This window comes from Mus musculus, chromosome 5 (assembly GCF_000001635.26).
Source record: "Mus musculus strain C57BL/6J chromosome 5, GRCm38.p6 C57BL/6J".
Classification (NCBI taxonomy): domain Eukaryota; kingdom Metazoa; phylum Chordata; class Mammalia; order Rodentia; family Muridae; genus Mus; species Mus musculus.
In genome coordinates, this window is record NC_000071.6 from 113,732,186 (window position 1) to 113,757,109 (window position 24,924).

General features: G+C 52.7%; 2 protein-coding genes across 9 annotated transcripts in view; one reads left to right on the top strand and one right to left on the bottom strand.

Moving 5' to 3' along the window:
- Window positions 1–3,572: 3,572 nt before the first annotated feature.
- Ficd (FIC domain containing) lies at window positions 3,573–8,422 on the top strand. 3 transcript variants are annotated; one of them, XM_006530285.4, is made up of 3 exons: window positions 3,573–4,048; window positions 4,636–4,987; window positions 5,882–8,422. In XM_006530285.4, the coding sequence occupies exons 2-3, from the start codon at window positions 4,687–4,689 to the stop codon at window positions 6,955–6,957; spliced, it is 1,377 nt and encodes a 458-aa protein (XP_006530348.1). In that variant the 5' UTR covers window positions 3,573–4,048; window positions 4,636–4,686; the 3' UTR covers window positions 6,958–8,422. The 3 variants fall into 3 exon arrangements, with proteins under 3 accessions (XP_006530348.1, XP_006530349.1, NP_001010825.2); XM_006530286.3 differs by having other exon boundaries at window positions 3,573–3,864; window positions 5,885–8,422; NM_001010825.3 differs by having other exon boundaries at window positions 3,597–3,864.
- A 1,836-nt stretch (window positions 8,423–10,258) lies between these two features.
- Sart3 (squamous cell carcinoma antigen recognized by T cells 3) overlaps window positions 10,259–24,924 on the bottom strand; it is a 29,957-nt gene continuing 15,291 nt past the window's right edge. For 4 of the 6 annotated variants that reach the window (NM_016926.2, NM_001356621.1, XM_030254699.1 and 1 more), the window contains exons 7-19: window positions 23,185–23,340; window positions 22,048–22,186; window positions 21,413–21,520; window positions 20,206–20,283; window positions 20,029–20,087; window positions 19,018–19,127; window positions 16,577–16,689; window positions 15,738–15,814; window positions 14,439–14,607; window positions 13,395–13,846; window positions 12,862–13,014; window positions 12,359–12,549; window positions 10,259–11,118 (exon numbers count right to left, since the gene is read on the bottom strand). In NM_016926.2, the coding sequence (NP_058622.1) occupies window positions 10,944–11,118; window positions 12,359–12,549; window positions 12,862–13,014; window positions 13,395–13,846; window positions 14,439–14,607; window positions 15,738–15,814; window positions 16,577–16,689; window positions 19,018–19,127; window positions 20,029–20,087; window positions 20,206–20,283; window positions 21,413–21,520; window positions 22,048–22,186; window positions 23,185–23,340 (1,980 nt within the window). In that variant the 3' untranslated portion in view covers window positions 10,259–10,943. The remainder of the gene's footprint in view (window positions 11,119–12,358; window positions 12,550–12,861; window positions 13,015–13,394; window positions 13,847–14,438; window positions 14,608–15,737; window positions 15,815–16,576; window positions 16,690–19,017; window positions 19,128–20,028; window positions 20,088–20,205; window positions 20,284–21,412; window positions 21,521–22,047; window positions 22,187–23,184; window positions 23,341–24,924) is intronic. The other 2 variants (NM_001356623.1, NR_151532.1) reach the window with 2 other exon arrangements.

Below are 24,924 nucleotides of genomic sequence, written 5' to 3' on the forward strand. Positions count from 1 at the left end.
GCGATTTAAAAAGAAAAAAACCCTCCTACTCCTGTGTGCCTCATGGAGGCAGTTCTACCTAATACAGAATGCTTCGGATAGAGAAAGCCAACTTTTCAGGATTACTTCAGGGGCCATATTTTGTACACCCAACACACAGCTTCTCCTGACAAGGCCATTCCAAAGGAGCTACCGCCTCCTGGTGGCCACACAGCCCTAACACCCAGCGCTCAGTCTCTCTCCCCTGCAGGTTTTGTTGTTTGGGTTTTGTAGTTGTAACATTGTTACATTTTTCATTTCCCACACAATATATGTTGATTCTATTCCCCCTCACCCTCCTCCCGACACTCCTGAGGACTCCAAGATCAGCTTCTTGCAGATTACAACCTGGCTCACAGACATGCCGACTGTTAAAAATGTTGAAAACGTCACCAAACAATCCAGGACAGATGATGCTTTTGAGAACTGGGGCTGGGGGTTAGGGGGCGTGGTCACAGTCACCGGTCAGACTTAACCCAGCATAAGAGCTGTGGGCTAGACCTCAGCTGCAAAGGAAGCCCTGTGCTCTCTGGTAGCCCGCAGTCCCCTCCCCTCCCCAGTGTCTCCCATTCATCGGCAGGGCCCTTAGACCTTCTGGATTTGCCCAAGTCTGTTAGAGACTGTTTATGTTAGCCTCCCAGGAAGCCTTGGAGAGAGGAGGGCCCTACACATGGCAATTTTATGTCTGAGTGCCAAAAACTTCAGAGGGTAAGTGACTTGCCCGGGGTAGTGGCCCTGTGTGTGAATGGCCATCAGTCTAGCCTGAGATCCCCTTGTCTTCTGTGACAGCAACTCCACCTTCACACACTGGTTGCCTCCTCTGTGAAAGGCTTTTACAATGAAATGACCACTTAGGGTGTCTGAATGACATCTTAGAGATTGCTCAGAGAACATTGAAGACCCTTGATCAAGGGTTAAACATAAGATCCTCTGTGCGGGCCTGTGCTGTGCCGTCCTGACACAGGCTAGAGCAGTGGTTCTCAACCTCCCTAATGCAATCACTACAAGTAATGACTATTCCTGGTTGTCAACTTGATTATATCTGGAATGAACTACAATCCAGAATTGGAGGGCTCACCTGTTATCCGAATCTTGAGACTGGGAGACACAAGTTTCTAGATCTTGGGGTGGCAATCTTGAGGCATAGTGGCCATGAAAAGCTTAGGCTCTGGGGCTGGAGAGATGGCTCAGCGGTTAAGAGCACTGACCGATCTTCCAGAGGTCCTGACTTCAATTCCAGCGACCACATGATGGCTCACAACCATCTGTAATGAGATCTGATGCCTTCTTCTGGGTGTGTCTGAAGACAGCAACAGTGTACTCATATACATAAGATAAATAAATGAATCTTAAAAAAGAGGGCCAGGCATGGTGGCGCACGCCTTTAATCCCAGCACTCGGGAGGCAGAGGCAAGCAGATTTCTGAATTCGAGGCCAACCTGGTCTACAAAGTGAGTTCCAGGACAGCCAGGGCTGTACAGAGAAACCCTGTCTCCAAAAGCCAAAAAAAGAAAAAAGAAAAGGAAAGAAAGAAAGGAAGGAAGGAAGGAAGGAAGGAAGGAAGAAAGAAAGAAAGAAAGAAAGAAAGAAAGAAAGAAAGAAAGAAAGAAAGAAAGAAAAAAAAAAAAAAAAAAAAAAAAGCTTGGGCCCAGGCAAGGCCTTTAATCCCAGGAGACTGAGGCAAGGAGATCTCTGAGTTCAAAGTCAGCCTGGGCCAAAGCAAGTCCCAGATCCAGGCGTGGCGGTACACACCTTTAATCTGGGCCACACCTTTGCTGGAGACCTACATAAGGACATTGGAAGAAGGAAGATTCGCTCTTCTTCCCCTGCGTGCACTTACTTGCTGGCACATCTGTTGGAACCTACTTCTACAGAAGACCAGCTGAAAACACCCAGCCTCGTGCAACTGAGCAACTACCGGATCCTTGGACTTCCCACTCACAGCTGACTATTGTTGGAGAGTTGGGCTACAGACTGTAAGTCATCATAACAAATTCCCTTACTATATAGAGACTACCGAAAAGTTCTGTGACTCTAGAGAACCCTGACTAACATACTACATTATAAAATTATATTTAAACATAGTTTCCTCATGCTGTGGTGACCCCCAACTATAAAATTATTTCATTACTACTTCATAGCCATACGCTTGCTACTGTGATGAATCGTAATGTAATGTAAATAGCTAATATGAGAGCCCTGTGGGGTCATGGCCCACAGGTTGAGAATCACCGCACTAGCGTTATCTGGAGGGAAAGGAACTTCAATTGAGAACAATGTTTCCATAAGATCCAACTGTAGGGCATTTTCTTAATTAATGATTGATGGGGGAAGGCCCCGCCCATTGTGGGTGGAGCCATCCCTGGGCTGGTCAGGGGGTTCTATAAGAAAGCAGGCTGAAACCGGATTTGGTGGTATATGCCTCTAATCCCAGCACTCAGAAGGCAGAGGCAGAGGCGGGAGGTTGGGGCTAGCCTGGCCTATACAGTGAGTCCCAGACCAATTTAAGCTACCTGCAGGTGACAGATCAGTAAAGTAGATTGACACCACCAAGTCAGTCTGCTAGTGGCAGAGCTGGGATGCGAACCCAGGGCTGTGTGGCTCCATGAAAAGAGTCCCAAATCCAGAACCTGAGGGCTAAGGCAGGTAGGAGCCAAACTTGGTGACCTGCGTTCAATCCACAAACCCATATGGTAGAAGGAGAAAGCCCAGGTTTGCAAACTGATCTCTGTGCACGTGCGCGCACACGAACTTTTTTTTTTTTTTTTAATTAAGAGATGTGAGCTGTTGTCCCATTCTGCCGTTGAGAAAACTGATCCAAGATCACAAGAGACTGAGGGCAAAAATCTGAATCTGTGGGCCGTCTGACTCCAGAGTGTGCCCAGTAACCTCTCAAAGCAGGCCCTGGGAGCTTCCGGTTCAATATTTGTGGGTTGAGATGGGAGCCCTGCCCTCTGCACCAAAGAAAACTTAATTTGGTAAACAAAAAGCCATAGCCAGCCGCTCCAGAGAATGCAAACTAAAAAAGGTCAGGAGGGCATGTTGGCTCAAAATGACCCGGGTTGAATACTAAGCCAGCTCGGGCTACACAGTAAGTCCCGACCAACCTGGGCTACACCGTGAATTAATTCCTAGCCAGGCCTGGTCTACACGGTGCGAAGCCATCTCAAAAACAAAAGTAGATTAGAGAGGACAAGAAAGGGGGTAAAGAAAAGGGACAAACGGTGAAACCGGGACTAAGAAGTGGGAAACGTTTGGTGATGTGGCTACTGCCATTGCACACCAGAGAAACTGAAGCACACAGAGCCTAGGTGGAGGCCCAGGAAGGTAGCAGATGCTGGGACGGGAAAACAGGACGCAAATGCTCGCCCTAGCCGGTGGCCTCGACCCCGCCCCATGCACACAAGCGACAGCCAATGGAAGCGGCACACGGCGCGCCTTTCCCGGGGGGATGCTCTAGCTAGCTCTAGAACCCGGAAGCGCGGCGGATGGACAAGTCGAGACAGCCAATCCGCCGCGGCAAGGGCGGCCGTCCGTCCAATGGCGAGGCGACGGGAGCGGGGCGAGGTGGTGGGGGCGGGGCCTGCGACCGCGGCTGCGGGGAACGGCCGCGCGGGTTTGGATGCTGGAGGCGGGCACGAGCCCTGGGCCGGTTCGTAGCGGGAGCTCGCGGCAGCCTCATTCCACCCCCCACCCCACCCCCCGCTTCGGGAGTAAGCCGAAGTCTGCTGGGCTCGAGCCGCTGCACAGGCCGCGCGAAGTGATGACGTGGCGGGTCAGGCCCCGGAGCTCCGGCGCCGCCTGTCAGAACGGCGTCATCCCTCATCTGTAAACCGGGAGCTACAGGTAGCTTGCTCGCTCTTCGCAAGGGGGCTGACAGCGTGCAAGGCTGGCCGGCAGCGCAGTGTCCGGCACACCATAGTTGCCCAATAAATGCTTATTGTTGGCAAGATGGCATTTGCATACCTGATCCCTCGCTCCCCCCCCCCATCCCCCGCCAGCCCCCAAGCTTGTGTTCGCCCTCGCTGAGGTAGGGCATCATCACCCACTGTTGTTGGCCAGGCCTTGGGTTTCCCTGTCTATGATGGACAAGCCAGGGAAGGAAGGGCAGAAGGGACACAACATTGGTCACCGAGGCTGTCGGTATTCATATGGTAACATCAGGACACCAGACATTTGTCCTTATCGAAGATTGTGGTGTGTGTCCAGGGGCGTATGCAGGAGTTACAGCCCAAACACTAGGTGTCCTGTGGCAATAGTCGCTTGTGGTGGACTAGTGGACTAAGAGGGGGGCTGAAAAGTCCCCGACTTCACTTTTCTGAGTTCTGATTGCATCTCCTCTGGGGAGGGCGGTGTGGAAACATCACCTCCTGGGGTTGTAGGCTGAGATTATGAAAGTTAATATATATAAATGCATTAGAGTCCTATCACTCTACCCCGGAGGAGCTATGGGTTAGGATGAATCTTCCCAGGCTGGCCCTGCACCATGAGACCCCTCCCCCATTTCCGTGGTCCCTAATGAATTAGAAAGTGTGACGATTCTGTGTCTGGTCTCTCCATCTGGGAACGGGTCCACTCCCACTGCCTCATTCTTTTACAATGCTTGGTTCCTTGCAGGGTCCAGCTTTTCCTCTGTGTCGAGTGCTCTGGGCCCAGCCCTCAGTCCAGATGATACTCATGCCAATGGCGTCGGTGGTGGCAGTGGCCGAACCCAAATGGGTCTCCGTCTGGGGCCGTTTCCTGTGGATGGCGCTGCTGAGCATGGCTCTGGGGTCGCTGCTGGCTCTGCTGCTGCCGCTGGGAGTTGTGGAAGAGCATTGCCTGGCTGTGCTCAGAGGTTTCCACCTGCTCAGGAGCAAACTGGACAGGGCACAGCCTGTGGTCCCCAAGTGCACCAGCCTATGCACAGAGCTCAGTGTCTCCTCCAGGGATGCAGGGCTGCTGACAGTCAAGACTACGGCGTCTCCAGGTGAGTGTGCTGGCCAACTTGGTTGGCCTTGTCAGTTTGTGTGTGTGTAAGCATGAGGGCGTCCCAGTGAATGAGACAGTCCGGAACTCCAGTCTGATGAGTGACTGAGAACGGGTGTCCCAGCATTTGGAGGGAGACACACAAAGGGTGGGCCCTGAGCTGCACCTCAGATCTACATGGGGGTGGTTCAAGGAAGAGCACCTGAGAACAGTGCTCCCTCTGGCCAGAAACCACTGGGGATGGGACTGGAGAGCGGTCCAGGAACTCAGGGAAGCTGAGTGTGGGTGGGTGCTCACCCTCGAAGCACAGAGCTCAGTGCAAAGCATGCCCCGTGTGCACAGTGAGTGTTACAGCAGCCTACCTGGATGCCAGCGGCACACTGTCCCCAGGGGTGACAACCACACATCACCACAATGGAATCACATCATTAGAAGCAGGGGCATAGCTCTGATAGCACCTGTCTGGTATGCATGCACAAGGGCCCAGGGTTCCAGTCCCCAGCACTGCCAGAAAACAGAAATTGTCCAGGCATGGGAAGGGCCAGGGATAGCTGAGGGCGAGGTGTTGGCACCCCCAGGCCTGAAGGAGAGGGTCTCAAGAGATAAGAGCCACCTGTCCACAGGGAAGGTGGGCCACCCAGTGCAGCCATACTGTAGGGCAAGCACAGGGATAGCAAATGCCCAGACTGTCTACGCCCGGGCAGAAGATAGTTGGCAGGGGACCTCCCAATGTAGAGTGGCCTAGGACACAGGACAGCAACCAGCATTCCAGCTGTGGAGAGCAGCAGTAGTCGGGGCCTGAGTCACAGAAGCCACATGGCTATGGTAGTGTCCCTGGGAGGCCTGTACAGGGACAGCCCACCCTGCTCATCAGGCCTCTCTGGCTCTCTTCCAGCAGGGAAGCTGGAAGCCAAGGCCGCCCTAAACCAAGCCCTGGAGATGAAGCGTCAAGGCAAGAGAGGGAAAGCCCACAAGCTCTTCCTGCACGCCCTCAAGATGGACCCCGGCTTTGTAGACGCACTGAATGAGTTCGGCATCTTCTCCGAAGAAGACAAGGACATCATCCAGGCTGACTACTTATACACCAGGGCCCTGACCATCTCGCCCTTCCACGAGAAAGCCCTGGTCAACCGGGATCGGACACTGCCCCTCGTGGAGGAAATCGACCAGAGGTACTTCAGCGTCATCGACAGCAAAGTGAAGAAGGTCATGTCCATCCCAAAGGGGAGCTCAGCGCTGCGCAGGGTCATGGAGGAGACCTACTACCACCACATCTACCACACGGTGGCCATCGAGGGCAACACCCTCACCCTCTCGGAGATCAGGCACATCCTGGAGACCCGCTACGCCGTGCCAGGGAAGAGCCTGGAAGAGCAGAACGAGGTGATCGGCATGCACGCGGCCATGAAGTACATCAACACCACCCTGGTCTCCCGCATCGGGTCTGTCACCATGGACGACATGCTGGAGATCCACAGGAGGGTACTGGGGTATGTGGATCCAGTGGAGGCGGGCAGGTTCCGGAGGACCCAGGTCCTGGTGGGCCACCACATCCCACCCCACCCCCGGGATGTGGAGAAGCAGATGCAGGAGTTCACACAGTGGCTCAATTCAGAGGACGCCATGAACCTGCACCCAGTCGAGTTCGCGGCCCTGGCCCATTACAAACTGGTGTACATCCACCCTTTCATCGACGGCAACGGGAGGACCTCCCGTCTGCTGATGAACCTGATTTTGATGCAGGCGGGATACCCGCCCATCACCATCCGCAAGGAGCAGAGGTCCGAGTACTACCATGTACTGGAAGTCGCCAACGAGGGTGACGTGCGGCCTTTCATCCGCTTCATAGCCAAGTGTACGGAGGTCACACTGGACACGTTGCTCCTTGCCACCACCGAGTACTCGGTGGCACTGCCAGAAGCCCAGCCCAACCATTCTGGGTTCAAGGAGACGCTCCCTGTGAGGCCCTAACCGCCAGCCCTCCCTTGGCATCCAGAGAAGGCCTTTCTAGAAACAGTTCTCCCCTGGTAGCAAAAGGAAACCCTTAAACATTCTTTACCTCCAGATGTTTTTCAGTTGAGAAAGAAAACTAAATTATTAAGCCTGTCTTCAGGATAATTTATAGTTCAGCCAAGTTATTTATTTAATTTTTTTTTCTTACTTTTTTGGTGAGCTAGCAGCGACCGAGTGGTGCTGCGACCACAACACCTGTGGTGATCCCGGAACCCAGTAGGGCAGCAGTGCTTTTCTAATGTCCTGAGCCTGGGTGTCTAGACAGACTTTGCACGAAGGGCAGAGGCAGAGAGATCTGTGAGACGGAACTCAGGGCCACGGTGATCACTCGGGTGCCTTGGAGGTCCTGAGACCTCAGAAGGCTGCAACCTTGGGCAGAACCTGCCCTGTGCTAAGGTGGGGTTTTATTCCTGAGAGGCTGTGGCAGCAGCTTCTACTGGCAGCCCAGCCCTTTGCCAGTAGGAGGTTGCAGATTTCCGAAGACCCTCTGAGCTATTAACTTGCTAACCTGAGTGGCAGGGGATAGCGCTTCCCTGCCCAGACTGTTCTAAGGGTGGAGGGCAGGCAGAAGGGCTTTCCCTTATCTTTGCCCTATACTTCACTTGCATCAACTGAGGCTAGCCAAGCCAACCTACCCCCTCACTCCACAGAGCAGGTCTGCCTTCACCTCCCACTCAGTCTTCTGAGGACACGGGAGGTGACGCTTGGCGGGAGAATACTACCCAGCATGCACCACACACAAGGCACCTGCCCTAACATTACAAAAGGGTGTATCTGAGAAACCGCATCAACCCCAAATAAGCAGTTCTGATAAAAGACTGAAAACGGGCAAACACCTGTGACCACGACCCAGCCTTTCCCCCTTTGTCTTATGCTTTGAAACCCTCTTCCCATCTGATGCCATCACAGGGTCCAGTGTCCCCACTGCCTTGGAGTGGCCTTCTTCTAGTAACTTGTAAAGTGATGGATGGTGTCACATCTGATAGATACATTTCCAAGTTGTCATCTTAGGAAAAATAAACTTTTTTTCAATCATATTTATGGCTAATGCCGATTTGACTGCTGCTATTTAGAGTCATAATGGCTACGTCACTGGATTTTGTTCTGAGACAGCCTACAGTGTCCCAGCGCACTGCACTTTTTGTTTGAATTGGAAACTCATACCAGCCACCAAACGATGGTATCCAGCGTTTAGAAAGATACTCTGACAGTTTTCTGACAGACTGAGAAAAAAAACAGATGTGTGCGTGCAGCACCGTCAACAGCTCTGCAGGACGCGGCCCCCAGCTCCTGGCTCTTCTCTGCACACCAAGTCTCATGGGAGGCTCACTTTGTCCTGTAGTGAGAACCTGCACTTTAGCTACATGTGGAAAATATTATTTTAACAAATTCCTGGTTCTAATAAAGTATTTTATTACAAACATTGCGTTGTCTCATCCAGGACTTCCACCACCATGCATCCTGTTCTGAAACCATATTCCAGAGCAGCTCAGAAACTGCCTTCCTGGCTTCACCCACTGAGTTTTCATGTGCCTGTTGTGTGTAGCATAAACAAGACATCAAGCCAGCTCAGAGTGGTTGGTTCTCCATCCACCACGAGGATCAGAGCTTTTCCTGGCTGGTAGGGTTTCAAGAGACACCCGCCCCTGCTTTGTCATTGTGTGTGCCCCAAGTTAAATTTACAAAGTTTTCCCCCACATTTAAAATGATTCGGTGGCCCTTGCTGGCGTGTGGAAAGGCTCAGCTGTGTCATGATGCTGTGGAGAGCAGGAAGTCACACTTGGGCACTGGCCACCAGTAAGAGAACCAGGTAGGTTCTCTAACACGAGCAGGGAAGTCACTGGAACCCAGGGAGATTAGCTCAGGGCCATTCTTCCTAGTAAACGCCCAGGCGCACCCTTGGAGCGGTCTCTTAGGCTCCCTCACAGACTCAGGAGGAGGCCATGCCATAGGGAGGTGCCTGGGATTCACAGCTGTCATCTAATATAAGGTCTTTGTGTGTTATGTAATAAAGATGGGGAGAATCTGCACTTTGAAAATGATAACATTTATAGGAAGGGTAAACTAACGTTTACCGTGTGAGACACTGCTGTGGGCTGACTGAGGTGTACGCCGTGTCTGGAAAGGAGCAGTGGGTAGACGGCAAGGAGCGGGAAGGAAGGAGGAGCGGGAAGGGAGGAGCGGGAGCTGAATGTTGAGAGCTCCAGGACACACAGTCACAACCACACTTGAAAATGCTCAGGGGCTGGAGAGATGGCTCAGCAGCTCGAAGCACTGGGTGCTCTTGCAAGGGACCTAGGATCCAAGTAGCATCCAAATGGCAGCTCACAACCGCCTGTAACTCCAGACCCACGGGATCCCTCCTTTAAACTCCACGGGCACCAGGCACACACATGCTGCTCATACGCACGTGCAGGGAAAACCCATAAATCATTTTTTTTTAATGTTAAGTTTAAAAAAATGTTAAAAAATAAAAATAAAAAACAAACTTAGGGCTGGGCAGATGGCTTACCAGGTGACAGCCTTACACAGGGCAGCCTGAGCCATCCTGGGGCCCCATGGTGGAGGCGAGAGCCAACTCCTGAAAGTTGTCTTCTTATGTCCACAAACACACCCCAGCAGTCGTGCACACATGCATTCTTTAGTTAGGAGAGAGGCTCAGTGGTTACGAGAACTCGCTGCTCATGCAGAGGACCGGGGTTCAGTCCCCACAGCTGCAGGGATCCAGCAATGCACTCTCTGGATTCCACACATGGCACACACTCACACAGACATACAAATCTTTCTTCCGAGTCTTTAAATGCAGACCGAGGGCTACGATGCAGAGAACGGGTCTAGCTTGCACAAGGCCTCGGTTCCATTGCTAACACCTAGACAAACATCATGGGCACAACAGCACACACAGTCGGCATCCAGCACGCATACACGGCCCCCTCACATTTCCCTCCAAGGTGCTTTTAGACAGTGAGTCCTTGCCCCACCGCTCTCTCTTCCCCTTGACGAAGGGCTTTCAGGGCAGCAACCGCATGTCTCAAGGTGAGAGGTAAACTCTTCCCAGCAGTGCCAGGCTGCCAGAAACTCCAGCCTGTCACTGCGGAGTCATATGAGCAGTGACACAGGACTGATCTGCACAAGCTGTTAACACACAGTTGAGGAAAAGCAGGTGCACTCTGTCTCACACACACACTATGTCACACACACACACACACACACACACACACACACACACACACACACACCCAGCTGCAATGCACAAGGCTTCTGTAAGAACTTCAGTTTAATAAACAAAACTCAATGGGGAGACTCAACTTTGTACTAGACATGGCATTTCGAAGTGAGCATCTGAACAGAGGGCTTAGGGCTCCAGTCATCAGGCAAAGAAAGTGGTCCAGAGTGGCTGGCACACAATTCCTAAGAACAAAGGTCGCAGACATTCCACTTTTAGGGAACATTAAACAGTGTCAATTAGAAATACATAATAGAAAAACTCATAGCCTCTTTGGACAAAAGCCCATCACACGTGTCTTCTGTGACGTCCCGCACTTCTCGACAGGCCATTCTGATGAGTGACAAGCTCTCCCATTCCATCTTCCACACTTACAGAGTGATGGGCACACGTGCTGTGCAGGGCTGGGGGAGGGGGTTCGTAGAAAAGGGGCCAGAGGCGGTGAAAGCATCAGGACAAGTGGGCCTCGAAAGCTGGGTCCCTCCTTGTTAGGACACTAACGTACCTTGGGACAGCCTGTAGAGCGGTTGGCCTCCGCCCTCAATGTGAGGGAACACTCCTCACCGCCATGTTCACCATAGGCTCTCCCTTCCCATCCACACCAGAGGAGAATCTGTGGGAGCGCAGGCAAGTGCCCAGCCCTTCCGTCTCCAGGGCCCGTGGTGGCCAGCCCGGCCAGCTTGAGGACAGGTAAGGCATCTCCATCTCAGAGTCCTGCTCACTTTCTCAGAAGCAACTTCGCAAAATCAGCATTGGACATCTTAGGAGCCTCTGTGGCCACAGACGGGGCGACCGCGGGCCCCGGAGCTGGGCCGTTCTCAGCCTGAGGAGCAGCACCCTGGCGCTGCAGAGCTCGAGGAAGAAGAGAGAGCTGGGTCCGTCCCTTCCCGCGCCTAGAAGAGCAAACACAATGACCCTTTGGCAGCATGGTCTCATGGCCCCAGCCGGACTGAGATGTTGGGATTATGAGACCGTGTCAGAAGACAAAACTGTGACAACTGTTGCTGGCCCAGCATACACAGCTGAGTTCTAACTTTGCACCAAAAAAAGCGAGCACAGGAACCACGGGGCACTTGATCCCAGCTAGAAGGTGAGGGGCAGTGAACAAGCCTCCTCCTTTACAGTTCTGACAATGAGCATCCCTATGCCACATCACGGAGGTGACAAAAACAGCTACCATGCTCCAACCTCAACCTCCAAGCCCAGCACCGTCAGTTCTGTCATCAGTGAGCAGCAGCACAGCTTATGGGATGACAGCTGCCCACAGACTTGGGACCAAGCGGGTCCTGACTAGTGATCCAGTGTGGGAGGGAGGGGCCGGTCCCTGGGAGTGGGGGCATCCCTGGCAGGGGTCCTGGGCTACTTTTAATTACAGTTTTGGCCTCCACAGGCACTGCACACACATCCTCCCTGTGTGTGGATATGCAGTCGTGCAGGAAAACACCCATATGCATAAAAATAAAGACAACAATATTTTAAAAAGGAAAAGACAGCAAGCAGGCAGGCAGGCTGAGGGGCTGGAGAGATGGCTCAGGGATTAAGGGCAATGGCTGCTCTTGCAGATGACCCAGGTTAGATTCCCAGCATCCATAGGTGCTGACAACCATTTGTAACTACAGTTCTAGGGGATCTGATGCCCTCTTTTGGACTCTGTGGGCACTGCACTCATGTGATACACAGACACCCGTGCAGGCAAGATAACACATAATAAAAATGTAAATAACAAAATATTTTAAGAAAGCACGCTGGGCAAAGCAAGGTGAGAAAGCAGTGAGTGGCATTCCTCCATGACCTCTGCCTCGGTTCCCACCTCTGGGTTCCTGCCTCACCTTCCTTAGATGACAGACAGACGATGTAAGAGGTACACTAATAAACCCTTTCTTCCCCCTGGTCTCTATCACCAGAACCAGACACCTGACCCTTGCCTCTCGCTCACCAGGCCCTGGGGGACTGACGGACACCACAGCATGCTGCCAGGGCCGCTTCCCTTGGAGGCCTGCTGTATACATCTATGGCCACATGCAGAGCAGCAGGTCCTGGCTTTTCTGCGCTAACTCACCTGCCCCTCCAGAGCTGACTCTGAGTCTCAGCAATGGCCAGGGCAGATCTGCACAAACAGCAGCAGACACTTACGCGCCATACATCTGCCGGGGGAGCATGGGGGCCCCTGGTGCTGTCCTCACTTCTGGCTTCTCTGGGACTTTTCGCTGAGGGGGATTGCTGATTGCCACCTTGATGACATTCTCTCTGATGGTCATGCCGTCCATCTTCATCACTGCCTGGGACGCCTGGGACTCGTTTTCATACTCCACATACGCCAGGCCCTAACACACACAGTGCACAGCCGGGTCAGGTGAGAGGCACGCATCAGCACTGACCCCCAAATGCTGCCGTTCTGGCTACAGACTTACCCCTCGACTAACCGTCTGACTGGCTGTCACTGACTAAAATCTGAAAAGCCTCACAACTGTGCTTGCCCCAGGGAAAGAAACTGTAAGGCCAGCAAACACAGCAGGGGAGGAGGCACGAGCAGACACACAGGTCCCTGTCCACTGCTCGCCCACTCGCCAATGTGGAGTCAGAGCTTGAAAGGTGTATCCAGCTCAGACAGACCCAAGCCCACCATCCCCACTCACCTTCGGCTTGCCAGCCCTGTTAGTGACCAGCCTGAGGTCCTTGACGGTGCCGTGGGCCTTACAAATGTCCTCGAGCTCCTCTTTGGTGCAGGAAAAGGGCAGGCCAGAGATGAAGAGTTTGTGTTTCTCCAGGGTGGTACTGTATCTGAACACCTGCAAACACAGCACAGCCCGTGGTTCAGGCAGACACGCCCCAGCATGTGCGTGTCCTGCGCAGGCACAGCTGAGCCATTCTGGTCTCAGAGACTCACGTGACAAAATCGCCTGGGCATCCCACCTCTGTAAACGGCCATCCACTGAACACAGGTGAGGGCCACTCTTGCCACCCTCTTAAGCACCCCAAGGAAAGCAGCCATCCTCCCAAATGCTACTGTGGCCACCACCAACCAAGAGGCAGCGGCTCAGAGCGACCAAGCCACGAGGCAGCCTGAGCGCCTCGCAAGGTTTGCCGCTGTCAGCCCTCATGGGCTCCAGCGCTGAGCACTGCCTATCGGGCAGCCCACCCTGAAGACCCCCTTCTTCAAAAAGCATACCTTAAAATCAGGGTTTTTGCTCTTATCCACACAGGGGGACACAAACATCGGCCTGCCCTCCACAATCTTCCTGTCCAGCTCCAGGGCCTGCTGGGCTGACTTCTCCTCTCCAAACTCCACATAGCAGTAGCCCCGGAAGTCCCCGCGGTTGCTGAAAATTGGCCTGATCTGGACCACCTCCCCACAGACCTCAAAGAGCGGCCTGAGCTTCACCTCGGGCTCTTCTATGCTGTAGGGCAGGTTGCTGACAAACACGGTGACACTGTCCTTACTGCTGTCGTGAGCCACCTTGGGCATGTCCCGCTTAAGGGAGGCTGCCTTCTCTTTCTGCTTGGAAGGAGGACCAACATCTATCGTTAAGCATTTCCCGGAGAGCTCTGTTTCTTCCTTCATAGCCGAAGCCTCTCCAGAGGCCAGACTGTTCTCCGTCCTTCTGCGTTTGGAAGGCTGCTCTGCAGGCATTCAAAAGACAAGCAGAGGCAGTTAGCCAGGTCTGCACTCCTTCAGCATCGGGCCTGCCCCACCTCATACAAACTGCACCGTCTCCACGCTCAATTCAGTGGGGCTCACTTTACACTCCAGCAAAGGTGCTGCGTCAATGAAACCAAGAACATAAACATCCACTGTCGGTCATCCCTGCACAGTCAGGTTCCCACACCCGGCAGCAGAATGCAGAGCCCCTCCCCCGCCCCCATCCCCAAGTCAGCCCTGAAGAACGGAGCTGGGAGCGGTTCTGAAGCCCGCAGGTGACTGCTCCATACATGCACTTCTCCTGCATCCTGCCAGAGGACATGGGCTGGGCTTGGATGGCCTCCACCACTGCCTCAGGGAGAAGCTACACAGGGCTCGGAAACAGAACATTCATTTTCAAGTGGGTCTTTAGCAGAGTCACTACTGAGAGAAATGGCAGCCGATGTCAGTGCTATGAAACCTGACTGAGCCAGGGCAGTGCAAGTATGCCCACTGAGAAACACAGCCACTCTCGCAGAGTTAAGAGGCTCTATGTATGGGTTGTGCCTGCACCCCACCCGAGTGCAACGGTACCTTCCTCCTCTTCGCCCCACTCGTTCTCCTCGTCCTCGTCCTCCCTGCGCTTGTCGGCACCTCGCGTTTTCTTCTTCTTTTTCAGGGCTTTCTTCTCCGCCCGCACCTTCTTCCGCTGCTCGGCCTTTTCTTCTTCCTGCTGCACAAGAGCTGCTTCCTTCTCTGCGGCCTAGGAATGAGAGGACAGGGCGTTCGTTCTGGAGGCTGTGTCCTGCTGGCTGGCTTGCTTGTAAGATAGGGTGGGAACCCTCATACAATACACAGCAAGGAGGAGACTCAATTCATATTCCTCTCAATACACGCTGCAATACTACACACCAGGAAAGAGAGGCAGGCAGTCCCAAAGCAGGGGTCTGCTGCTGTGACACAATGCTGACAAAAGCCCCAGGGAGAATGGGCTAGCCTGAGCTCACACTGCAGTCATTTACAAGTCTATAGAGGGGCTGAGGACGCAACCCTGAAAAAGCTAGTGCCATCCACTGACAAGAGAAGGAAGGAATGTCTGCGGGCTGTGCTCTGCCCATTCTTTTTATTTCATTTCAGACCCTAGCTGAGAAACAGTGCCAAGCACATTTAGGGTGGGTCTTCCCACCTCAGTTAATCAGAAGACCCCGGCCAGCTGACTAGTGTAAGCAAGCAAGAGATGTTCACGAACCACTCAGGACCTATCATGGCTCCTTTACAAACTTAACTCTTGATCAAATTCCCCAGTCTCCCCTCCAGTCCCCTTGGATGACAGCCCCACATCTCCCTCAACTGCACTGACTCTTGTCTGTCTGTCTGTCTATCTTTCTTCCCACAGAGTCCTACTGGCACCATGAGTGTATCCAGCATCCACCCAGTGGGAAGGGCAGCCTACCCTAGGCTACACCCTGGACGGAGGCTGAAGGCCCCTCCCAGGAACTGTCAATTGTCAACAGCTTCCAGGAGAGAGGCTCTGTGAGCCCTCTGAGGCTTCTGTGTGATCTAGTATGCTCAATTTCTAGGGAGTCCAAAGCTTAAGTGAAGCTACAAATGGCAAGGGGTAAGTTTAACTACTGACCAACATGCTTTTTAACTAGCATCTTAGGAAGGGGCTGGGGGGATGCTCAGTGGTTACCAGCACCAGCTTCAGAGGACCCAAGTTCAATTCCCAGCACCCATATGGCAGCTCACAACTATCCCAGGATCTGATGCCCTCTTCTGGTCACTGTGGGCATTGCCCACACATGGTGCAGACATCCACGCAGACAAAAGACTCAAAGCAGACCAAGGGGCACAGCAGTGCAGTTCCCAACCCTGGGGAAGCATCAGTGTCACCTTCATTCTCTGCTCATTCACACGAGCCAAGCGCGTCTCCGTTTTCTGAATGGCTAGATCCCAATCTTCTAAGGTCCCTGGAGAGAGAAAAGCAGAGCTCTGACACACCCACTCCTAGGCTGCAGCAGTGTTCCCTGACCCACTGCTCCAGAGCACAGAGCTCCCTTCACAACAACTGCAGTGGCTCTTGCTTTAAGACAATGCACGCCATCTTCCAAGTCTGCAATTCAAACATCCTTCTGGGTTCCTGATATGTGTCCTTCTCCTTCCAAAGACAGATTTAAAAACAAAACTCTGACTTTATAGGCTCTTGATGGTAAAGACTATAAAAACATGCCAATGCAAAGAGCACGTGAACCCGAGAGCCAGGGGAGCTACTCAAGTGTGCTGGGACTCTGTTCTCTGTCTGATCTACAGGTCTCAGCCTCACCCTAATCCAGACAGGTCCCAGGAGAGAGAAGCCCATGCTGTCTCCCAAAGCTCTATTGCTATGGCTTAGGACCAACAAGGGCTGGCTGGCCATGCAGCCCGTCTCTCCATACTGTCCAAGTGTGTTTGTGGTACAGACCCTACCCGAGTGGCAGTGCTCACACAGGCTCCCGCTGCCCAAGGGGGATCTGTTCCGAGTCCCATTTGGCTGTGGTGGAGTGTGAGTGTGGCCCGAGGATATGAAACAAGCCTGTCACTAAGGGTCACCTTCCAGTGCTGCAGACTGAGCACTGCTGCAAGAGGGCTCCCTCCCTCCCACAGACAAGCCATCTGCCCTCACAGACGTTTCCACCAGAGACCACTGGCCAAAGGACCACACTCCAAGCCAAAAGCAAAGGCCAGGCTCCCACCTTCTGTCCTCTCCATGGTGAGCAACACTTCACAGACGTGCTCAGGGTAGTCACTCGTGCACTGGACAGCTCGGTGCAGAGCCTTCCGACAGTGTTGTGTGTCACCGTGTGCCCTAGAGCAGAAAACAAACAGTTGCCATCACAGACCACAGACAGGCTGCCTGCTGAGGCACAGGGGGAGACCCTTCCATACATGCTTTCTCTTGACCACACAGGGGCCTGGAGTCAGGCCTTCTGGGCACGTGGAGAGAACAAGGCAGCTCCTGACTGCACCTGGACAAAGCCCTCTGCAGTCCACCTGAGGGCTCTGTGATTCCATGACTCCAAAATGCTTTAATTTCATGCTGAGTCAGCTTTTACTCTAACGAGTCACAGAATGCTGATCACACTGGCCTGTGTGTGTGTACACCAGCACACTCAGACCTTCAGTGTAGGTGTGCTTTGGCTACAATCTACACACCCAAGGCCTCAGGAGTCTTTGTGGAGCCCCCAGATGTCCTGAGGTTTTGCCGCAGAGCTGGCGCTTGCATGGATGGTGGGAAGGAGCGGAACCTCCCCGTGAGAAGCTGTGCACACCATGGAAGTGCACTGGCGCTCCTATGTGCACACAAGGATGGCACTTCACGGAGAAGGTGGACTTGGCAGGATATCAGGCCAAAGGACTATGGAGTCAAGGGGCAGACAGACACTACTACTGCAAACCATAAAAGCGTGCAGATAGGGTTCCTGACACTCCACCCGGCCCTGCGGAGTTCTTCTGTCATGGAGGGAAAAGATGGAGCTCATCGGAACTCAGTGAGGCTCCCTCCCTACCCACCTGTGTACAGGCCAGCTGCTTTCCGGCTGCAATGAGAACTGCAGCACAGCAGAGTGAAGCAGACACAGACTCGAGATGCCAGGGAGTGAGCTGTCTGTTACTACATGAATACATTTGCCAAAACCTAAGACTCGGATTGGAGAGATGGCTCAGCAGTTAACAGCAGCAGCTGCTCTTGCAGGGGACACAGGTAAGAACACAGCACCCACATGGTGGCTCACAACCACCTGAGACTCCAGTTCAAGGGCCTCCCTCTGTGGATACCAGGCACCCATGTGACACACAAACACCCACCCACAGAAAAAAAATCATAAAAAAGGTATTAAGCCAGCTGTGATGGTACGTGCCTTTGATCCCAGTAACTGGGAGAAAAGAGGCAGGCAGATCTCTATGGGTTTGAGGATAGCTTGGCCTACATAGTGAGACCCTGTCTCAAAAAAATAAAGAAAAAATAAATGAATGTTTTGTGGTTTTTGTTTGGTTTTTAAATTCCAGATTGTGTCACAAAATTATCTGGAGTTTGGAAAGTATGAGATTTTTTTTTTTTAAGACAGGGTTTCTCTGTGTAGCCCTGGCTGTCTTGGAACTCACTCTTTAGACCAGGCTGGCCTTTTTTTCTTTTTTCTTAAAAAAGTGTATTTATGGGCTGAAGAGACGGCTCAGCAGTTAACAGCAGTCACTGCTCTTCCAGAGGTCCCGAGTTCAATTCATGTCAGTCATGGTGGCTCACAACCATCTGTAATGGGATCTGATGCCCTCCTCTAGTGTGTCTGAGGACAGCGACAGTGTACTCACATACACGAAATAAATAAATCTTTTTTAAAAAAGAAAGTGTATTTATGTTAAATGCATACCTTGTCATCTTTAAAATCACTTTTATTTGCAGGTTCTGTAAACCTGGCCTCCCACATACACAGTGATGACGTGTCAGAGTCACTGGAGGAGCCTGACTTGCTTGCCTGGTGGCAGGACCATGAGAAACTCCCTCTACACCACACCTTCAGATGCACTTTAACTATTCTAATTTGGGCACACATTCTTTAAAAAATGGGAAAACAATCTTTTTTAAAAAGGAAAAAGCATTAGAAACATGGTGGATTTTCAATATGTGCTGAATCAAACAGCTGCTGAGTAAGCTCATGCTGTCATCTTGGAATGCACTTGGAAGGCTAAGCAGGCGAATCCCCATGAGCTAGCCTGGGCTACACAGAGCCTCAAGCTTGGGAGGAGGGAGAACATCAATAGTCTACAGGGTCATAGCTCAGACAGAGTTTGGCAGAGCCCACCTTAAACCCTGAGTGACAAGTCTAGCCAGAGGCTCCTAGCTGATCTGATGCCTGCCTTTCTTTCTCTTTTAGTGCTTTAGGCTTCCTGTACGTAATAAACAGTGACCCATAACCCATCCAGTCAGGCATGTTCAAAACTCAAGAACAGAAACAATTTAGAATCATGGCTATAGGAGCCCCCCCTCCCCACCCCACCCCCACTGAGAACATTTGTCTAGAGACTTGGCAGCCACAGGACCTGCTAAGGAAAGAGGGAGGAAGGTGCCCACCCCAAGGAGCAGGCTCAAGTCAGCTCAGCCAAGGGTGGATACGGACGCCGCCCATCCCGGTTCACTCACCGTTCCAGGTTGTAATACTCCAGCCACATGTTGGCGTACTTGGCATTCCCTCTGGTCATGATGCTGTCCCAGAGCTCTCGGGCTTTCTGCATGTTATTGCACAGGCGAGCCTAAAGCACATCAGCAAGGCCAGCTTGGACACGTGAACCTCCTCACAGCAGTACCCACACAGGCATGGCTACAAACTCCTTCTTGCCATGAAGGTCACACTAATGCCCGAAGGCCCCAGGCCTCCCTCCAGCAATGCCAGGCCCAAGGCTCAGCCGCCTCTCTGCAGCAGCCTCCAAGGGTCTGCACGCGGAGGTGCAGCTCAGGCAGAGCTTGCAGCACAGTGAGGCCTGGTTCCTGAGTAAGAGGCTTGCCTACAGCTCCTGCAGACACGGGACAGGGGGCTTCAGCACCCAGCAGTTCTGAGTACCCATTTACTCTCCCTTCATGTCCAGCAAACCTGAGCACAACTCTTCCCCTGGGGAGCATGCCAGATGCACCGGCAGCAGAAGCCAGGAAGTCATGTGATCTAAGTGCACACACAACCTGTTTCCTTATCCTTCCCAATTAACAGGAATCTCATCCAGACTAACAACAAAGCTTAACAGACCCAACTCCCTTCACGGAACAGGACTGGAACTCCGTAACTCTATCAGCTGGGGCTCCATGGCTCATTTGCTCCGTGTCCCTGGCTTAGGAACCGCATCAACTGTCCTGCTATTGCTCAAACAGTCCATCTGCTGGACAAGGTTACAGCCTGAGCACAGAGACGGGCTCCCTCACAGCACACCCTCAGCAGCCCTCAGGCAGCAGTGAGGGAGCGCTGAGGAGGTGAATAATCAACAGCCAGCTTCCAGGTACCGCAGCTATGCTGCTCTGGCTGGGAAAATCTTCAGGTATGCACAAATCCTCTGGGCCCTAGAGCCCAGCTCAGATCCTGCCCCAGTCTTCATGGATGCTGCACAGGCCTTCGAGGGAGGGAGGCAGGGAGAGAGGGTGGGACAAGTCTGTGAAAACGCTCACCTCAACCCGAGCCCAGCTCTGCATGATCAGGCAGCTTGGATCCCCACTCTCGCTGAAACCTTCCAAAAGGGAATGTGACAATTAGGATGACTGCGAAGCAAGCACCTGGCAGGGAAGAGTGGCCCAAAAGCAACCACAGGCAAGGTGGCCGGGCAGACAGCAGGCAGGGCCACTTACGCTCCTCAACCTCCTGCTGCAGGTACTCCAGAGCTCGCGTGAACATGGACCGCAGCTCTTCCAGCTCCTTGCTAGAGTCTGTTGGAAAAGGTGAGTACAACTTTGTAAAGCCCCCAAAGCCAACTTCATAAACTTCATACCAGAACCATGGAGGCCTACAACAGACACGTGACCCTGTCACACATCCTCTCACAATAATAAACCTCGGGAAGGTACGGTGGCCCTGAAAAGCACAGGCACTGGCCGGCAAGCAGGGACAGGCAGGTGGCACAGGGACTGTATGGAGCAGCGTGTGACCCAGGATTTTCCTAGCTGACCTTTGGTATGGAGAGGGATCCTGTGGACAAAGATCTAAAAGAACAGGCCAGTCCTACTAGAAAAAAGATTTGGGGCTTCTGACAGTCATTGTCAACCCCACAGAATCTAGAGTCAGCAGGAGACAGGCGCCTGAGCACGCCTGTGAGGGACGATCTGTTAAGTTGATGGCCGTAGAAAGGCCTGTCCACTGTGGGTAGCACCGGCCTCAGGCTCCTGCTGTTCTCCCGTTCTCACCACAAATGAGAGACTCTAACCCTTCTCCCCTGGCCGCCTTTGTCTGAGTATTTACCATAGCAACAGAGAAGACACTAAGACAGGGCTTATGGAAGGTCAGACACAGAAAATGAAGGGTGAGGCCCAGCAGCGGCCAGGAACAGCCAAAGCACAAGAACCACCGTTCCTTTCACTCCACGGTCTGACTTCACTTGGAAGTTGCTAAAGTTTCTGAAGAAAAATGTTACTTATGGCCAGTCATTCACCAATGCTTTCCCAGGGACATATCTCCAAAAGACACGCTAAGAAAAAGCACAGCAGTCATAAAGTGCTTGCATGCCATCACAGGGCCCAGATCCCAGCACCCAAGTAAAGAGCCAGTGAGGTGACACACGCTTGTGTCCCACTGCGGGGAGCTGGGGACGAGGGCCTCTCTGGTGCTCACTGCCAGGCCAGCCAAGCTGAAGCTCAGGATCAGACAATCAAAGGCCCTGTCTCAGAACTCAGTGAACACCACCCAAGAGGATAAGCCAATCAAAGGCCTTGTCTCAAAAATTAGTGAATGGCTCTTGAGGAACACCACCCGAGGCTCATCTCTGGCTGACACGTACGCACACACGCACAGATAGACCCACACACACACACTCTGCAGTCTGAGGAGGCCACACAACTGTACCCTGTCTGAAGTCAACCCTTCTCCTCAGGTAGTCGAGGTACACCTGCCAGATCTCCACATAGTCAGTGGCCTGGATGAAGCCGGCACTCAGAGCGTTCTCGAAGGTCGCTGCAATGCAGAAAGATACAACATTCACTACCAACAGTTCAAAAACAAAGAAAGCTGTCAAAACTCAATAAACACGTAACTTATGCACTTACAAATTATGCATTTATACATACACAAGGCCACAGATTCCCATCCCCAGCACCACATACCGAGGAAGGAAAAAACCCCAAGTGTTGGAAGGGGCACTGTGGTCTACAAAGGACTCTTCTACAGTGACTAACAGGCCCAGTTGGGCAAGGAAGACAGATCATGATTTCCACAAAAGTCATGAGTATCAGAGGCTACGAGCACTAGGAAACCAAACAGACACAGTCTGCAGGCCACAGAGCCTCTGCTGCTGCAAGGCAGACCCGGGGTGCTGGCTCGACACTGCCACAGCTCTGCTCCTCAGAGGAGACAGAAGGCTGAGAGCTGTGGCACGGTGGCTCGTGCCTGTCACCCCAGCAAGCCTGGGCTCCACAGTGAGCTACACAGGAAGAACACTCAGAAAGCATAACTCAGACACGCTCCCACACAAACGTTCACACCAGAAATCGTTTGATGGTCCAGTCCATGTCGCTCCATGGCCAGAAGGTACCGACTCCACAGGGCAACTGTCCATGGGCAGTTCCGCACAGCACGGCTGTGTACAGATAAAACCAAGTCCTTAACTTTCAGCTGTCGATCCTATGACAAAGAATTCCAGAGTGAGAGGACAGCCTGGAAGACTTCCTCAGTGTCAGAGCTTGAACGGAAACTCCCCCCACGAGCTCACGGGTTCCATCACTTAGTAGCAGCTACTGGCACTGTTTTAGGAAGTTCTGAAACTTTGGGAGGCAGCCCCTGCTGAGAAGGCAGGCCTGGGAGAGAGGAGAGCCTTCAGAGCTACAGCTCAACCCTAGCCCAACCCTGCACCCCGACTGGTCCCTGACTCAGGCCATGCGGTAAGCAGATACCCTGCCATAAGCACACCATCACACCGACCCAGCCCGGCACCAGGGGCTGTCCCTCAGCCTCTTCCTTAGGTTGCTTCTTTTCAGGGTTTAGCCAGGAGAAAAGTAACTCGAGAGCATCAGAGACACGCCCAGCACAGCACACTGGAAATGTCTCTCGTCACGTCCGGGTGACATGAGCACGTGTGCACCTGTCACCTCAGCACCCAGGAAGCTGAGGCATGACAGTCACACATTTGAAGCCAGCTTGGGCTACGCATTAACACCTGTCTCAAAAGAAATGAAGACTAAAACATAAATAAAAGAATGCTGTGGCCTAGCTTCCTCAAGGAAGAAATCGCCAGGGTAGCGCAAGATGGTCAGGGCAGGGGACCTAGGCACCGGACTCAGCCCAGAGACGCATCCCTGATGCGTGGACTTCACCAGGGCCCTTTCACACAGAAGGACCTTCATTGCATGCTGGGTCAGAACTGAAGGACAACAGAGATGGAGACCCAGGGAAGGGTACAGTGAAGCACAGGGAGTTCAGCCACACGGACTGAGCGCTGCTGGGGCAAGCGCTGTGGTGTGCGGAAGGCTTCACTTGCTCCATCTCCCTCAGGTTTAGAATGTTTCCGTCATGGAAAGGTAGCACGGAACTGTTAGACAAGTTCTCTCTGGCGCCTGCCGCTCCTGGCCATCCCTGTCTAAGGGTCTACCTTGAAAGAAACAGAACTGGAGCAGTTATCTTACTAGGTACTGACTGTAGCGGATCCATAAGTCTGGAACCAGGCAGTTCTCCACCAGGGCACGCTCAAAGATCAACTGAATACGGGCAGGATCCCCGATTTTCATCTCGAAGTCGATGTAAGCTTGGTATTCCGCCAGCCGAGGGGCCTCTGCCTGCAGCTGCAGCACAGGAAGTCACACTTGTTAAATTTAAGTGTTTGACAGTTTCAGACAGCACAAAACATCTTCAAACAAGTGAGCCTGGGCAAGAGCAGCTAACCCATGAGAGCCACCAGGGCTTCTTGCTCAGAACTGCCCACCACAGGATAGATCTGTGACCTGGGAGCACTGGGAGACTCAGTCACCAGCATCCAGTCCTTGTTCTACAACCTCCCGAGCACACAGGGATGACTGAACTGTGGCCTGCCCACACCCACTGCTCCCCATCTAGACAGGGCTGTGGGGAAGGCCTCGCTCAGGCATCAGTGCTAGAACACAGCTGCAGGCTAAGGAGGGCCGGCCGGGCTGACACACCATATAGCCCATTAACCTCTTCAGCCCCACTCTGCTGACAGCCAGAGTGGCACAGACGACTTTGTGCACATAAGTGCACACACACCATTTACAGAGAGAGAAGAGCGCATGGCTCCTGCACACAGCAGCAGGCTACTTTAGTGCCGTGTTTCCCATATGACAATGAGTTGGTCATCTAGACGCTGTGCCACTGAAGGACAAGAGCTGTTCCAGTAACACCAGGGTGGTGGAGTGGGTTCAAAACAGGCCCATCCTGACTCTCCTCGCTGTGCTCAGAAAGATACTGAAAGCAGAGTCAAGATGCCCAGGAAGGACCACAGGGCTGCCCGCACACCTACAGGATGAGATTGCAGGATATTACATCAAACCAATGGGAGATTCAAAGCAGACACTACTGATTCCTTCCAAGAAGCAAGTCCATGACAGACAGCTGAGCTATCTATGACAATACACAAGAGACACGTGTACTGTGGTCAAAAACATCACCCCAGTGCAACCTACAGCCTGAAAACAGCTGTCAACAGGAAAAGCAGAGACAGGGCCTGCCGGATACAAAACAAGGAAGATTTGCTGCCAGAGAATCCCGGGTGCTGAGACAGTACACATTAACTTCAAGCCAGATTCCAGATAGAGAGCTGAGATTCAACAGGAAGAGGCAGAACAAAGAAAGCAGCGCTCACAGAAAGGCTGCCAACGTGGACCAACCACGACTGTCTGAGGTGGTGCTGACAGCCATGCTGGAGGGGCAAACCAAAATGCAAGATAATTCAAGAAAATAAGAGCACAATGAGGTGTGCGGTAAATCCTGCCCACAAACATCACTGTTCCACAAAACACTGAAGACTAACACTCCTGATGTGAGCAAGCCTGTGGATGAAAAACTCATGATGTGAAATGCCACCTACACTCTGTACCTCAGCAAGCACAATAGAAAATAAGTCTTTACAGAAACAGCTTACATGTTCACCAAAAGCCACTGTCTACTTAAAGCTTCCACGACAGTGTGCGCTCCCGCGGTTAGCACAGCCTCCCAGGTGAGACAGATCTCCCTTACACTGAGCACAGATCTATGCAACAGCAATTGAACGTTTAACAGAACTGCGTGTAGGCCTGACAGAAACAAACTGAAGGCAGCAAGGTCCCTCAGAAAGACTCAGGGAGGAGCGGTCAACTGACTACCACAGCACAAGCAGGGAAGCGGGCAAAGAGCCACGACACACACTCATCACC